The 16,346-nt window shown below is 39.8% G+C and overlaps 1 protein-coding gene across 1 annotated transcript in view; it reads right to left on the minus strand.

The window, feature by feature from the left end:
- The window catches only part of NPNT (nephronectin), a 48,082-nt gene that overhangs the window by 18,710 nt on the left and 13,026 nt on the right, over positions 1-16,346 (minus strand). Inside the window, exons 4-8 of the mRNA XM_081999316.1 lie at positions 13,697-13,789; positions 11,074-11,166; positions 5,931-6,065; positions 5,002-5,121; positions 157-291 (exon numbers count right to left, since the gene is read on the minus strand). Of these exons, the coding sequence (XP_081855442.1) occupies positions 157-291; positions 5,002-5,121; positions 5,931-6,065; positions 11,074-11,166; positions 13,697-13,789 (576 nt within the window). The remainder of the gene's footprint in view (positions 1-156; positions 292-5,001; positions 5,122-5,930; positions 6,066-11,073; positions 11,167-13,696; positions 13,790-16,346) is intronic.

Raw genomic sequence — 16,346 nt, forward strand, 5'->3', positions numbered from 1 at the left:
ACAATCCACCCTTTCCTAAAATACAGATGCAGTGCAACTTAAAACAACCTGCTTCAACATTTCAGCCATAATAAGTAACCCTTCCTCTTTAAACCATTAATTTCAGTTTAGAATATGCAGCTCTATTACATGCACATAAGAGTAAGTTGTTACTACCATGGCATTGGTATTTGCCTCCGATGTACATAAGATCGAAGCCTTTATGACACTTGCAAATGTAGCTTCCGAAAGTATTGACGCAGTGCCTAAATTGTGGACAGATAACTCTCCCGGTAGCACATTCATCAATATCTGTGGAAACAAAGGAACTGTATTATTCTTTATAGCAGTTAAAATACAATCTATACTATCTAAATTAAACTGGTTTCACATAATGAAAAACTAAAGAAGAATAGCCAAAGTATTTTTGATAAAGTCCATTTGGCTACAAGCTGGTCAGCCAGCAGTAATACCTGAGCACTTCTCGTTGTGCCATCTCAGTTCAGCTCTTGATTACACGCCCAAATTTTTATGGCTCCTTTGCCAGAAGCCTTTACAAATACTGTGAGTGACAAGAGATGCACTGGCATAATGAGCCCTGCCTGGTTATAAAGACAGCACCTGCATTTACAGGCAAGGACTAACAATAAAAACTACCCCAGTAATTCTTTTTCTGAAACGTGCGTGAAATATTGTTCCTGTAGCACCGGTCATACATGCATGTCCCAACTACATCACCCTGCAGTAGGAAGTGGTTTGTTTTTTTAAAATCTCAGATGTCCCTAATCCATGACCTGCCCATTGATCCTATCAGGAAATCTTCATCTGCTCAGGACTTGCTCTAAACAGTGTTCAAGCTAATGCCAGGGCTGCAGTATTTCTGCGTCTTCTCCCAGTTAGTTAGCACAGGCCAAATGCTTTTCCAGTACCTGCTCTTTGCAATTTCTTACCCTGCAGAGTGCCTGCGCTGTAGCAGATCCCTGTTTCACAGAGATGCTGGTTACCTAAGTGACCTTAAAATGAGGTGCTGAGATACATGGCTTCCATTTGCCCTGCCAGAGGCTCCCAGCAGGATCCGAAGCAGTGATTCAGCAAGCGATGTCCAGGCAAGGACAGAGGAGTGGGAAGACATGAGTGATGCTCAGTAAATGTCTGATGCCCCACATGTCCCAGAAGCTGCTGTTCTTCACGCTGACTAACAAGCCAGGCCGAGGCCCCGGGAGCAGACGATGCTCCCCCAACGCTGCTTTCGCTCTCTGGGAAACTCTCAGATGAGGTTGGGCTGATAGTCCAAACCTATCACTCACTTTGTAGCCCTTGGACACCGAGCTGAAGCCTGCTGAGCGCCTGAACCCTAACTCTTCACTGAGGTGGAGACCTGCCATGCACCGCTGCCACTGACGCACGCCACTCCTGATGTTTGTTGGTTATCTACAGGGCACAGTTCAAGCCTTTGCTCTGCAGCTCTATCAGGCTCTTGATCTATGGGAAAGCAAGACTTTGCTCTCCACGCAATTCTTTTCCCAAAAGGAGCACTTGAGCTGCAGGTGTCAAGAGTGCAAAACAAAGGTGAGTGATTGATGCCCTGCTGCTTGTGGAAGAGGCCTGAACAAGGCAGAGAGAAGCCCGAGTCTCATGCACAGCACAGAAAAAACATTAGCACAAAACTGCTGATGAGTTAGGGCAGCTACCTGAGGCAGGGGAGATGCAGCTTCAAGCCCTCCGAGCTGTGTTTCCAACAGCCAGAACAAGTGACCTAAAGTCACGAATTACTGGCTGGCTGGGCTCTCCCAGTAGCTCCTGCTGGCCCTGTCCCACTCTACGTGAGGAATTACTGAGGCCAGCGAGGACTCAGCCCCTCGGTTCCCACGCTGCAGCCCATCAGATCGCTCCAAAGTAACAGCTCGCCTTTACTCTCAGTCGGGAGCACTTCTACAACGCTGAATGAGAAGGAAAACGAGGCCAATACTGGGCACCTCTCCACATGCCTGAATCCCCCTATAAATCTGTCTCTCGGTTTGAATCTATTATTAATGCTTTAGGCTTTGAGTACATTAGTAGGAGTTTTACAAATTCCACTGTGTTCCTTACAGTCATTTAATTAAAAGCCACAATTTTCTACTCTTTATTAAAATATTATTTCAAGGCTGCAAATTTCAGACTCTTGATTACTGTGAGTTAGTTTTTGGTTTTGTGTGTTGGGTTTTTTTTTCATCTTTAAACCACAACTTCAAAAAGGAATTCAGCAAGAAAAAAATTAGCCACTGAATACATCACATCGTGGCATGGATTATGTTCTTTAAAACCTAATGTAGCTTGTCCTGCCTTTCCCTCTGTACATAGTCATGTTTCTGCAAATTCCCATACGGCAAGAAGTATGTTAGATGATCAGAGCACCGTAGTGGTATTGTTTAATTTTCTAAGCAGTTATAGATCCTAAAGATACAGGACTCACCTGCTCATCACTGTTGAAAAATGACACAAAAAATAATGGGAAAAAAGTAACAGTCTACTGCTTGCATTTAGTATGAGAGATGGGTAGGTGCTCATTACTGGTGGGAAAACCACTTTTTGATCATATAGCTAGAAGACAGCATGCAAGTGCCTCCGATTAGTTTCCTGCAGTTCTCAAATTGTACAGTGACTGTGGCTTCTTCCAAGTCCATGGCCCTGTGCCAGTTCACACCTGGGTCCGAACAGCGTAAGGCTGTTTCCCCTTGCCTGCTGCAACACGCTGCGGCTCACGCCTGCTTCCGACGAAAACCAGGGCATGAAGGGGTGATCTGTGTTCTGGTCTCAGCCTGGTCTGCCACGGAGGCGTGTAGCGCCAGGGAGCTGCTCCAAAGGCACGTGGATACGGACCGCACCTAATGCATGTGATGGTCAGTGTTCAACAGAGAAGCAGAATTACAAAGTCTTGCTTCTCTCCTGCTCTGAGCGTGACCGTATTACCAACTCTGAGTGATATATTCATTCAAGAGTCATTATTCAATTAATTAGTCAATTAATCCACATTTTCACTGAATACTTTGCTGAATTCTTTTTCAGTTCATTGTTATTTAGCTTGTATGATTTACCTTCATAGTCAAATTGTTTGGTGGCTCTTTACTGATTGTCTGGAAGGAACATTTTAACAAAAGAATGATCAGCATGGGTTAAACTAAGAATAGAATAATGCCTAGAGGAATTTCCACCTGTGCTAAAAATAAGCATTACATTCCCAGCTGTCTTTCAAACTCTCCTCAAACTAGGATTTCATGAGCTGCAGCCAATGCACACTTCAATTTTTTTTACCATCATCTGCGTTTCTATTTGTACTGCAGCAATACCCAGACCTTTGCCAGAGCTGACAACCTCCCCAACAGCGATGGGCTTGTACACATGTGAGGAAAAGGCAGAGTCTTAGCTCCAAATAGCTTCAATTCTTGGAGGTATTTAACTGGTTTTAGTACAACTCAAACTTGGTAAAGAAATAACACAAAAAAGAGTGCATGTTCCAATCACTTTTTACCAAAAAAGAGGAGTAGATCATGTTATGACCCATGAAGGACAGACATCTCTTGCTGTGACTATTTTCCCTGGGTTGTACAAGACTGTTCAGAAATTTTTGTGGGAAATTTTAAAAATAGGTTATGAGATCAATCTGAATGATGCACACAACTGAAATGTGGGTACACAGTTCTTCACCCTTCTGAGGAAAAAAAGTGGTTTTTTTGAAATCTACACTGAAGAACTGAAAGAGCTTCATAAAACTGGTTTGAGTGCTACTCTTCAGCATTAAAAGTGCACTTTGTTTATTTCAAAGTATGAAGTTTGCCTTAATATAAAAATGCACACTAAGAGAGATTTGCAAGTATTTTTGTATTGGTATAATTTCCTTGAATTTATACTTAAAATCACTCAGCTCACTACAGCATGGCACAAGTCTCTTCCAAAGGTCTCTGTCTGCCATAACATCCACAGCGTCATTAACCACAATTCAATCCATTCAGCAAATTACAATGGTGGCTTTTTTCCTCCTGTTCCACCCATTCTTTTGCATACACAGACATGCCAATCATGCACTTCAGAAAGCCTCTGACTTAGAGCTGAGCCTGCTCCTCACATCAGAAGATCTATAATCTGTCCCTTCCTCTGCCAACAAATTCTTGGTCAGCATGGGTCAGCCACTTGGAGAACCACCTCCCCTGTGGACAGCCATGATGCCCAAATGGATAATTAGGGCATCCACATTCTCTTACCTTCTTTCAGTGCAAGTGTTGTTACTGGTTATGGAACTGTAGCACTGCATAGGATATAAATAATAAAATCACTGGAGCATCATATCCATTCAGGATATATAGTTAATGACTAATGAAATCACACGTCACACTGTTCTTTAGACCTTAGTAGAGTGTGGCACAATACAGTCTGATTAACCATAAGGACCTTTTCCACATTCACAAACGTGGGAACAAAACATTTCACTTTTATACAGTCTGAATTCCCGAGTTTATTTTAACCCGGAGTTTTCACAGTATGGAAGACAGATAGCAGCTTCAATCCCATTAATACTGGGAGCGTGCACAGACCTTCACCTTGTCGCAGTATAATCTCAATGATTTGCACAAATTATCCTTCTACCCCCCGAGCCTAGGCACTCCATTGCTAGGTATGAGGGACAGCTGACCTTCCCGTTCCTTTTTTTATGCAGGCAGATATTTTCAAGTCTCTGTTAGCGATAGTTTAAAATGACCCACTAACAAGAGTGGTAAAGGCTCAGGGCTTGGATGCCAAGCAGCCCTTGTGAGTTTTAAGCAGTCAATAAAACTTGCAGGTCTGGAAGAAAACATTGGTGATTTCCGACACACACCACTTGAAAGCACCTGAGCAACATGCCTATCCCAATTCTCATTAGTAACGTCTTTAAGCTGCATGTATAAAGCCGTCTAAATACATCCAATAAACTCTCTTGAACTGCGTTCAGTGTAAGGATAAAAACATTTTGGAGACAGAAAATTAAATCTACATATGATCACCTACCTACGCAAGTCCTGCCATCGGGCCCTAGCTGCAGTCCCGGAGAAGGACAGCGGCAGCGTACTTCCCCTTTCAGTACATCACAGCCATACTGACAGTTTGCCATCGAGCAAGAAAGGGCATCTAGGGAAAAGTGATTGAACATACTTAGATAAAGGACTCTGATCAGTACCAGAAAATGACTAAAAACTTTGGAGAATTAAGATGTCATATAATTATGATAGAAGTGGAAAAATACTTGTTGAATTTGACAGGTATCCATTCAGGCTTTAAAGAGCAAATGCTTATGCGGTAAATTTTTTCTTTCCACAAATTATATCTCTAAGAAAAAAAAAAAAAAAAGAAAACCACCACAATCAGTAGCAAGTTGCATCATGGAATGCAGCCCCCATGAGGAATATAAAGCCCAGTATGTACTATAAACCCTCCTGGACAGTACTGCCATTTTAAAATAGGAGTATCTGTAATTAAAGGTAATTTCTCTCCCCTTCTCTCTGTCTTAACACTCAAAATATCCACTTTTATGGGAGCAGGTAGGAACCTGATCTCCAGAGAGATGACAGTACATTATACCAGTCAAACAACCAACATCTGCAGCTTTAATGATTTTACATTCATAAGGACATAATACAGCAGAACTGCAGGTGTCTTACTGCAATGAAAACTGCAAGCATTTGTCCTTGAAGGCCAATTAACAGTGATTTACAGCACTGAAGAATGCTTCTGGGGAAACTTGTAATAAAACTAATAAAATCAAAATATTTGCTCTTGTTTTGTTCAGCCTAATTTCATTAGAAAAAAGCAGCTCATCTTGTGCAACTGCCTAATTTTGAGTAAGATTAATCTTTTACTTTGGGACTCATCTTCATTTCATAAAAGTTTCCCAGGGAATCCCATGCAGGGATCTTGAGGAGCTTGAAAAAAGCAAGCAACAAGCCTTGCCGTACTCGAGCACGTTCCATCTGGCATAAGCATGTAGCCATTCAGACAGTAGCACTTGTAGCTGCCATAGGTATTCATACACCGGTGTTTGCACGGCCGTGGCTTTAGTCCACACTCATTTAGATCTGAAATGAAGGGTACAAGGGAAGGGGGTGGGAAAAGAAAACATACAAAGCGTGTGTGAAAAAACTACTAGTTCAAGCCCCTGAAGAAAGCAGGAAAAATATGGCAATCAGCTTTTTATATGCAGTCCAGCTGATAGCGAGTGTCCAGAACATCCTGCATAAAGCACTGTTCACCCCTCCTGCCAAGTGGCGTATCTTCTTCTGTTTCACAGATATCCTTTCAGAAGTGACAGTATTAGCATTAGATTAAGCGCCAACAGAAGTTTCATTAGGGAATACACAAGCTCAGACTGCCCACATCTTGCCACTATTCATATTGATACCATGTCCAGGACCAGCCAGAACCCTGGAGGAAGAGGAGGGAGAAAGCAAATATCACTGCTGCAATCACCATCAGTCACTCTGATTAGCGATTCAGTCAGTCACGATCATGCTTCAAAATTAGTTGCAAAGGAAGGCAGGAAAGCTGCTGCTAACTTACTTTAAACAATCTCACAGAGAAAATGTATTCCTTACCATGTAGAAAATACCAAAAAAGGATTATCTGCTATCAGTGATATTTGTCAAGGACTAATGAAGGCTACTGTTTCAGATTTACAATTTAATACAGAATGCATGACTTAAATTGAAAATACTCAGCCTACAATTTTCATATTAGTAGACAAGGCTTCTAACAAGAAATAAAGATTGAGTGAGCATTTCCTTCAGAATTTTATTCCACGAATACGTGTTGGTTTTATCTGGGTAAACTTGAATAATTTGTTACTTAATTATTTGTGTGCTCATGAGTAAAGATGACAATAAAGGTGAAAATAATAAAACTACTCACACATCCAGCCAGCAAGTACTTCAACAACTGAGTTACCAACCCTCACCTCTAATATTGCACAATGCTCTCTGGAGATCTGTTACAGTAAGAGAGTCACTGTTATTTCCAGGAACTTTTCAAAGAGACATCTCCGTTATTAAGCACATTCCCATCAAAAGTCACTCCCTAATTCATGTAGCAGAAGGGTAAGCCTTGGAGCTCCTACCGTGTGCTAGACACACGAACACAGCAGACACTTTATAAAACGCCAGCTGAGAAGGAGACGCATGCTTTCTATGTAGCTTGAGCGAAGGCTTAGAGTTAAGACAGTAAAAAAGAAAAACAAATATACCTCTGGTTAGAATGAAGTCAATAATTCTTAACAGCGTTTATGTGTATCATTAAAACTGTTGTCTTCTGACCTGCTTTGTTTTCATCTTCATGGGGTCAAGGAAGAGCGAGCATCATGCTGAGTGGTATTTGCCCTTCCCCTAACTGATGGATATGACCTTTTTTTACTTCATTTTCCAAGGCCTCGGGAAGAGCAGCAGGTTTGGGGATAAGAATATTTCCTGCTCCCCTCTGCTGTGAGAAAGTAGTGGTAAGGGACATCATTTTCCCTTTCTTCCTGCAGAAGTCTGAACAAGATGTTTCTAGGAAGCCTGAAGAGAAAAGTTTGCTCCTAGAGTGGCGAGGAAGACCAGGTGAGTGTAGGCAGGACTTCAGTGAGGAAAAGTTGCCCAAATATAAGGGCTGGACCTGTGCCTGACAAACAAGGAATGATGACCATCTCTACAGTCTTCCTGCAGATCATGCGTTGCAAGAAAGAGCATCCCTTTTCAACTCTCACTCTTTGGGAGTCTGAAAACATTTCTGGAGTTGCTGGGAGAACATACTTCTCCCAGCAGGCACCAATGCCACAATCACAAGAACGTACCTGCTGGGTTTGAGAGAAACAGCTCTAGAAATGTACATTTTCTACTGCGAAAGTGGGATCTTCGTGACTACTGATAGAGTACGTGTCAAAGGGAAAGGCAGCAGATTATTATGCTAGAGGGGAAGGGCAAGTTTTCATTGTGAAAATCTTTGTGTAAAAAAAAACTTTACATAAAAATGCTTAATAATAAACAGGTGAAAGCTTGTATTTTGGGAGGTAAACTTCTCTGTGCAGCAAAAAAAGCTGCTTTTTTCTTTCTTCTGTAACACTTACTACAATCAGGCAGCTCCTGACAGACGTCATAGCTGCATTAACATATCTATTACATATGCAACAGGTCTGTTAAAAAAGTCATTGTTAAATTCAAAAACTCTGTTAGAGTTTGACTTCAGTTTGTAGGAGTATTCCCACAGAGCCCACACTATTGATTATTCTGAGATTTAGGGACAATCATTTTGAAGTAAGAGAAAGAAAAGTTCTGTAAGTCTAAAATAGCTGCGTTCTTCCTCTTCTGTACAAAAAGCATCACTTTACAAAATAAATGCGTAACAGAGCTAAGTATAAAATACTGAACTAGAAGTAGGGACAGAATGAGAAAAGGTAATGCTGATATTAAGATGAAAGGGCAGAATTTTAACTGTGCCTGTGTTAATTTCCAGTGCTTACATCCCACTGCATTTCAGCTCCTAAATTCAGATGCTCTTGAAGACTTCACCCTTAAGAACTGTCTGGCATTTATTTCCAGAGCTACAACCACAGATCCAAGTTGAAAATGCTAAGAATTTATGACTATTCTCACTTTACCATCTTGCATAAAGTATAGATTACATTATGAGCCTGAGATAATTGGTCCTTCTATAGGACTCTGAATACTACGCCACCATTTGGTACAAAATATTCTTAGCACAGAAATAAAAGTTCTTGTATTGACAAATAGACAGCTATTAGTAACATACTCTGAGAATAACCTGATCTTAAAAAGGAGGTGCAGTCAACTGTATTAGGATACCACACGACAGACTTTTTCTTTGTGGGATTTTGACTGAATTATTTCTACTGTCTTCATTCTGTTTCTGCCTGTGAACAAAGGCTGTCAACATCAGCTTTTGACTCACACCTTAAAAAAATTTGCTGAAATTAAAATGCCCATGCCTTGAAAAAGTTCAAATTTTTTAACCTCGGATGATGTAACAGAAAGCTAAGGTCACAAGGCAGCAGAAATAGGCTGTTAGCACAACTCCACTTAAACCTAAACCTCATGCGTCACAGGTCTTCACTTTTGCCTTTGAATTAGCTATTGTGAAAAAGATGTTTTAACCTTATGGAGTCAGAATGAATGCTGCTGTTTAGGAAAACAACTACTGGCAGTGCTGTGGCTGCTTAAGAGAGAAGCCAGCCTTCGAATAGCTTAGGTGTGTTAGAACATACTGCTCAGGCCATCTTATTTTCCCCAAAAAGCAAGTTTTCTTCTTTTCAGCAGCGCAGACGGGCACATACTCGGAAACTGCAGGACGAGCACCGCTCAGTTTCCTAGGAGGCACACTGTACGATTACTGGCAGGTCCTACTGGTTCTACGTAAAGGCCTGTATGAATACGCTGACAGCCCTCTTGATCCGCCTCCGTGCACCCATAATCTGTAACAGCGTGCTTCCCTAAGCAGTGTCTGGCTGTACTGCACATGGACTGGGGGAGTGCTGAAACACTCCTACTATTGATACACTCCACCTAGTTGTGAGTTTCTTGTTCCTTAAGTAAGGTCTGCTTTTTCAAGAACAGGTTCAGGCTAACGTTAGCAGTCAAAAAATCAGCTGTAGCAACATACCTCTTGAACAAATGCTGGTTACTTATCGATTGCGTATTTCAAGCAGCATCTATAGAGACATCTCAGTATAAATGTCTATGCCTCAAAAGAGGAAATAAGAAAGCAGCAGAAGTCTCCTCTAAAAAAAATTGAAAGCTAAAATGTATGAACACAAAAGGTAATAAAAATAACATCTTTACATCATATTTCTTTTTAATAAAATATCATAATTTCTTTTAGTCACTTATAATCTTACGCTGGAATTTAAAATATAAAGCCCAATGCTACTGAAAAGTTTAATAAATCCCTTTCTCTTTGCAGGAATTCCCCCAAATTTCTTTGCAGGAATGTCCAGACATTTGAGAATTTTATTGTTCAGCCACTTAAATTCTCATGTTGCCTACAATTTTACAGTCAAAGCAAAACTAGCATTCTTAATTTCAAAATAACATGAGACAGTACTGTACATAAAAGTGGACTGACAGTTTTGGGCACTATGGAAAGCAGGTCTGTAACATAAGTGCAGGCTGCTGAACACAGGTATTTTATTTTTAAAGAAATGAAATGAAAATTTTAATGCAAAGGAAGGACAAGAGTGCTATGCTGGCAAATGCAGATATGCCTTCTTTGACTACTGTGGCACCACACATGATCTTGGATAATGTCTGACTTCAGCACACACTTAACAATGGGGCACTTATTCCTAGGAAGATGCAATACACTCTGCTATTTTCTTTAATTAGCTTCTGCAGAAGACTGAAGCACTCAGACCTTTTCTGCCTTTTTCTGCCTATTAGCTAACTTGGATCAGGCAACACAGAGGTCAAATATTCAATATGAAATTTATTCAGACTTTGAAAATAGAAAACCGGGGACCAGAAACCAAGTAAAAAATTAAATTGTTATCACCATACTATAAACAGTAGATCATTTCATTTCATTCATAGATTTCATTTCCAGCAACTACCATCACACTACCATGTCCAACTTGTGAGAGGAGACTTGTATTGCCCTAAGAGTGTTTTGTTCACATCACTTTGATTAATCAACAGCTGCCAAATGCAGAAGCTAACAACCCTCATTTTCTTCAACTTCCAGCTTCATGTAAACCACAGTTTTGTCTTTATCTAACCTGACAAACACTGTTCATTGCTCTCACTTTACAAAGGAACTCAGAAACAAATAAAAAGTGCAGGCCCTGAAAGAAGAGCAGAGGAAAGAAACAAAAGCCAGCTACAACCATGAGTATGGTGGAAGAGTCAAGCCTTTTCAGAATACAGGCACACAACATCAAGGAAATACAATCAGTTATTTGCTCTGCATGCTAATGACACTGCAGGTTCCGCTTTTGCATCACAGCCATCGGTCTACTGGGCTCCAACTGCTTTGCAAGAATTATATTACTGTTTCAAGCCGTGCAGGTAGAAGGAGCACACCACCTGAAACACAGGACTGTCTCACCCCTTGATGCTATATTTCTTGTATGATGATCCAGGGGGTGGAACAGAAATGCTTCACTGCTTGGACCAGGTGGACTTGCATATAGCTGCTCATCTTCACAGGATGGGAAGAAGGCATAATAAAAATTAAATTACCAGATTTTTGTAATACGCATTACTTCATAATTTTAAAAAAATATATAGCTATCTCTCTCTCTCAAGTGCTGACAAGAATTGTATTACAAAAGGAGAAAGTAGCAAACTTTGCATCATGTTCCTGGACTGAACAGGGCAAGAGGGTAATAAGTTACAGAAAGGCGGCCTTAGCTTCTTTGCATAAAGACAACCTTTCCCAGCCACACAAAGTTAACCTGCATATGCTTTAGATTGCTAGCAAAAATCACAAGTTTTCACCTATTCATATTTTCCTGTGAACACAGATATTATTGAAGAGCAGGTATCAATTTTCTGATGAACACAGTTTGAAAGATGTATTAGTTCCGTTATTATCACTGTAAGAGACCTAGCACAGGGTATTTTCTTTCAAGTTGCTCAGCTTTTTTCTTAACTGGTTACAGCTGTAAACCTGGGATCAAAAAGCTAGAAGGGAAACACTAAAGCTGCTCAGGAGATTTGAATGCTGCGGGGAGAGAACATGGTTAACTCTAGTGCAGCCACTGCAATTTAATTGCTGATGGTAGCAGCATAATAAAAGAAGTATCAGCTAATCCTAACTTCGGAGTGATCTAAAGCAAGGTCTAGATTGCCACTTCAGATGCAGATGACAAGCATCCAGGCATCACCACATAGTCAGCGTTCAACAGTCCTGCTGTGAGGCTGGGTTCATCGCTTGGTTCAGTCTCTGGTATACGGCTTGATCCATGAACAGATGAAGTGTAAAGCCTGTTTATCAGTGCTTGTACTCAAAGAATGCCTTTCACCAAGAACCAGAGCATACTTTACAGCCCAGCACCATCCACACATCCTAGAAAGACTTCCATCTCTGCAGCGGAACTCACTATTTGTTCTGCCAACACCATTACTTTCTGTTATTACTAATTATTATTCTAGAACAGAAATGAGAAAGAGGGCCCACAGACTGAACAGGACAGGTGCTATATTAACATATAACAACATGGGTCACACTTATCTCGTGCAATTTACATTTCCTCCCAGAAAAAGCAGTCTCTGCATTCACTATGCACTTTCAGGTCTCATCCTAACACGGAATCAGCACTTAACAAGAGAGTATACCCTGACGCCCGGAACAGCTCAAGGCTCTCACCATAGAATAGGATAGATATAGGCTGTGGACACCTGAACAGGTGTACATTTGGGACACCACAGTCAGCAAGCATCTCGGAAACCTCACGCACATTTGCCATAGTAATCTTGCCACCAACACCATGCAAGAATATTTTATCAACACTGCCTAAAAGGCTTCCTTTAATCATTTATCACGACATTTTTTTCCTTCCTTAGCATAGAGAGTGGAAATTGAACAGTTTAGTTCAAGAGTGCAGCCTCCAGCAATTTGCGCAGCACTTTTTTATATTATTACATTTATTAGTACATATAAAAACTGTTACATATACATATAACAAGTGTTAGTTCATCACACTGTTTTCTAAAAAAGTTCCAGACAGATCAAAACAGGTGTAGAACAATAAAATCGTAACAACTGAGCCTTTAAAATGTCAGCCCAGAGTAAAGAGAAAAGGAGACAGGATAATTTGAGAGATGACAGAATAAATGAAACTTAAAACAAAACTGAAAAATACAACATTCATTTCCACATCAGTTTGGGAAGGATTAGTAAATCTGAAAATAAATATGTATCTATTTTTAAAGAAAATAATTCACTCTAAAATCAACATGTCAACAGAAGGTTAGCAAACATCAGTGTACATTTCTGAACAACAACATAGTTCTAAACATCACACTTTTCTACCATACTTCCTCAGCACTCTCAGAAAACATACAAACTTTTTCTGTAGGCTGAGACAACTGGAGAAGAGAACAGTCTTATTGAAGTATCTTTATATGGGAACCTGTCTTAGGCATCAAAATCTCATAAATCATGTATTACAATTCTGTTGTATACTCTATAATCTTTATACAATTACATGTTTTGGAGATCATTTTTGGAAAAAAACACACCATTAAACTATATTGATAATTCAGTACGAGAACACCTCCTGTTTCTAACTCTTAAGTACACACCGCAGTTTATTACTACCTAGCTAGTCCAGGATTAGAAATACAAAAACAAGAATGCATGAAAGAATTTTTTTAAAATTAAACACATATTATTTCACTATCCAAACCTGAAAATTGTGACTTTATTTATGAAATAACAATCCTGACCACAAGATTGAAATAATTTGATTCAGATTCAGGACAGCATGTAAATACATACTTTACATTAATCTCATTGATTTCATATGAATGAAAGCAATTTTTCCCCTGTGTTATCCCACCATTCTCTCTACAAATGTCAGTCCCAGTATCAGGTAACAGACCTGGTATATGCATTCATTGCCCTATAAACGCAGGCGACACACACAGCATTTGGGGGGAGAGAGATCAACAATACTTCTGTGATTTCAAGAAGAAATTATCTTTCTTGGACTTCACTTTCTTACCTTGGTTGCAGGTTTTTCCAGTGTATCCCGGGTGGCATTTACACTTGTTTGGCCCGACGCATTCACCATGTTTGCATCCTGGTTGGCATATAGCTGCAAATAGAGGAATACTGGTTATTTTTCCACTCCAGTCACGGCTGACAGCGCGTTACTTTGAAACAAATAGTAAGAACCTAACAAATAGTACAGTTTACGTTCCCCCCTTCAGCATCATTATATGCCTCAAATACCACTGTTCAAACATCAGGTGCGCTTTCAAAAATAACCACCACCCCAATACATGTGGGAAGAGGGAGGTACTTGTTAGTAGTCTATTTTTGTACAACACTACATTGTGCTGTCTCTGGGATATTAAACCCTTTTAATACCAAATCAGCAAGCAGGCACTGTGCCTTCACTTACTCTCTCTATGCGTGTATGTACTATGATTCATGCCATTAAATTTTGTAAAACTGGAATACGCTCCAGCTATATAGAAAATGCGTACACCGATATCATAGGTGACACACAAACAAAGCCAGAGTTCAGTCCCTGATGGGCAGTAGCACAGATGCCAGCATTCACCATTTTCCTCTATGACTGTAAGGCAACACTCTTCATCCCCTTATTAAGCAATGTTTGGCCTCAGTCTCCCCCTTTCAGGTGTGTGGATCCTGGTGTGGGGGTTACTTTTTTTTCCTCTTTTGGAGGAAAAAACAGCTGGGTAAAAGCAAAAGCAACACTGACTGTAATATGCTGCTTTATCACTGCACACATCCAAGTCACTTCCACTCAGAACATTTCAAGCATTTATTACCCAACCTGCTGTACAGACACTGTCTTCGAATGTGAAGTCATGGTCTATTCTGCTTCCAGAGTTAAATTTACCAGGTAATTTCTAATTCCCCAAATGGAGCATAAATACAGAACTCCAAGTAATAATAGTTAGGAAGCTGGTGTTTGGTACCTCTCTCAATGTAACACAAATAAAATTCATAAACCAAACTTTTAAAACAGCAATAACAAAACAAGCATTGCTTTTGAAGCAAATTTTGAATTTGAAGTAGATTTTTGAACAAAATGCAGATGCAAAATTCTGGTGAGCTTACTGTTTAAGCAAGATGGACATACATTAGACAGAAATCAGAGGGTGGCATAACCCGGATACCCTGTAATCAGGATTTGCAATTTACCCTGGCTTTAAGTTAATTTTCTGAACTACCAGTATCATTTGGAATTTGCAAAGTAACTAGATCCAGCTGTAATATTAATTAATACAACAGGCTGTATCATAAAACTGGATGTATTAAGGATGTAATTTAACAGAAATCTGTCAGATGGCACTCAAAAATGTAGCTCACATTCTAGCCAAGCTGTTCAACACGGTTGAATTAAACAAAATTAAAACAGACACAAGAGATTAGTTTTGGTTGTGGAAGAACTATGCAAATACATCTCTGATACTCTAAAATCTTTTCTGTAAGATTCAAACCATCCAGAATCAGCAATTCCCACAAATGCATCCACAAAAGCAACTGTTAGTGTGGAAGGAGTTTGCTTGAGTTTTAGGACTGCATTTGCCCTTTATTAGGAGGACATTTTTTCATTTAAACATTATATATATGTATGGCCAGTGATATCCCCTGAGAACATAAAACCTTGGTTTAGATCTACAGCACTGCTCTTGGCGATCTTCCTAACGTGATGGTGCAGTCTCTTTCTGAAAACTGTCTTAGGGAATATCTTAAGATGCAACAGAGGGATGCTTCTAGTTAATGCAGGATCTTTTTTTTCCCCCCCAATAAACACTGTCCAGAAACCAAGAAATGGGATTCAGATCGAGCAACACCTCTCAATTAAAGCATTAGGAAAAGAGGCTGCTTAGACTACTAAAAGATATGTTTCAAAAAGTATGCCCTTGGGCAATGGACAGAGTTGACTTAAGAGCAACTCATATCATGAAAAACTTCTAGAATATTGTACTTGGAAACAATTGCTGTTTTTTAATCACTATGGTCATAAACAGAAAAAAAGATCTTTTGTGTAAGAGCTCATTTAGACACTCAGACTCTTATCTTCCTGACATCATAGGCCTGAGTTTGATTAAAGGTGATGGTGGCAAAATGAAGCCTATGAAGACCAACTTCATGACTTTGAAGTCACTGGGAAAAAGAAAAAGATGTGATCTAAACTACAGTGAAGAAGCAGAAATGACTATAAATATGTTTTTGAAAGCTTCCATGAAATTTCAACTGCACTTTAGACAAAATCCATATTGTGGAGTGGGATACAGTTAGGTAATAATTACTCTTCAAAAAAGCACAAAGCACCACAGGATCAGCTTGGTCGACGTGTTACAGTTCAGTAGCTGAACCTGTGGCAACTTTAGTTTAGCTGACTTTTTTAAAGTTTTGGTCCCTCCCTCAGCTGCACAGATTGTAAATTAGCAGCAGCTCAAATAGAGGGGAAAAAGATCTCATACTTGAAGATGAAAAGTCTTATAAAATTCAGTAATGAAATAAATGAGATTTTAATTTAATTTAGAAATTAAAGTGTTCCTCTAATTCAGAAGGTCAAATACATTTCTATTAGGAAGCAGACGTTTTGCTTAATTCTCTCAGTTAACAGTAGGTCACGTATCATACTGGAACAAAAATTATGTATTATTATT

This window comes from Phaethon aethereus, assembly GCF_964289735.1.
Source record: "Phaethon aethereus genome assembly, chromosome: 4".
Classification (NCBI taxonomy): domain Eukaryota; kingdom Metazoa; phylum Chordata; class Aves; order Phaethontiformes; family Phaethontidae; genus Phaethon; species Phaethon aethereus.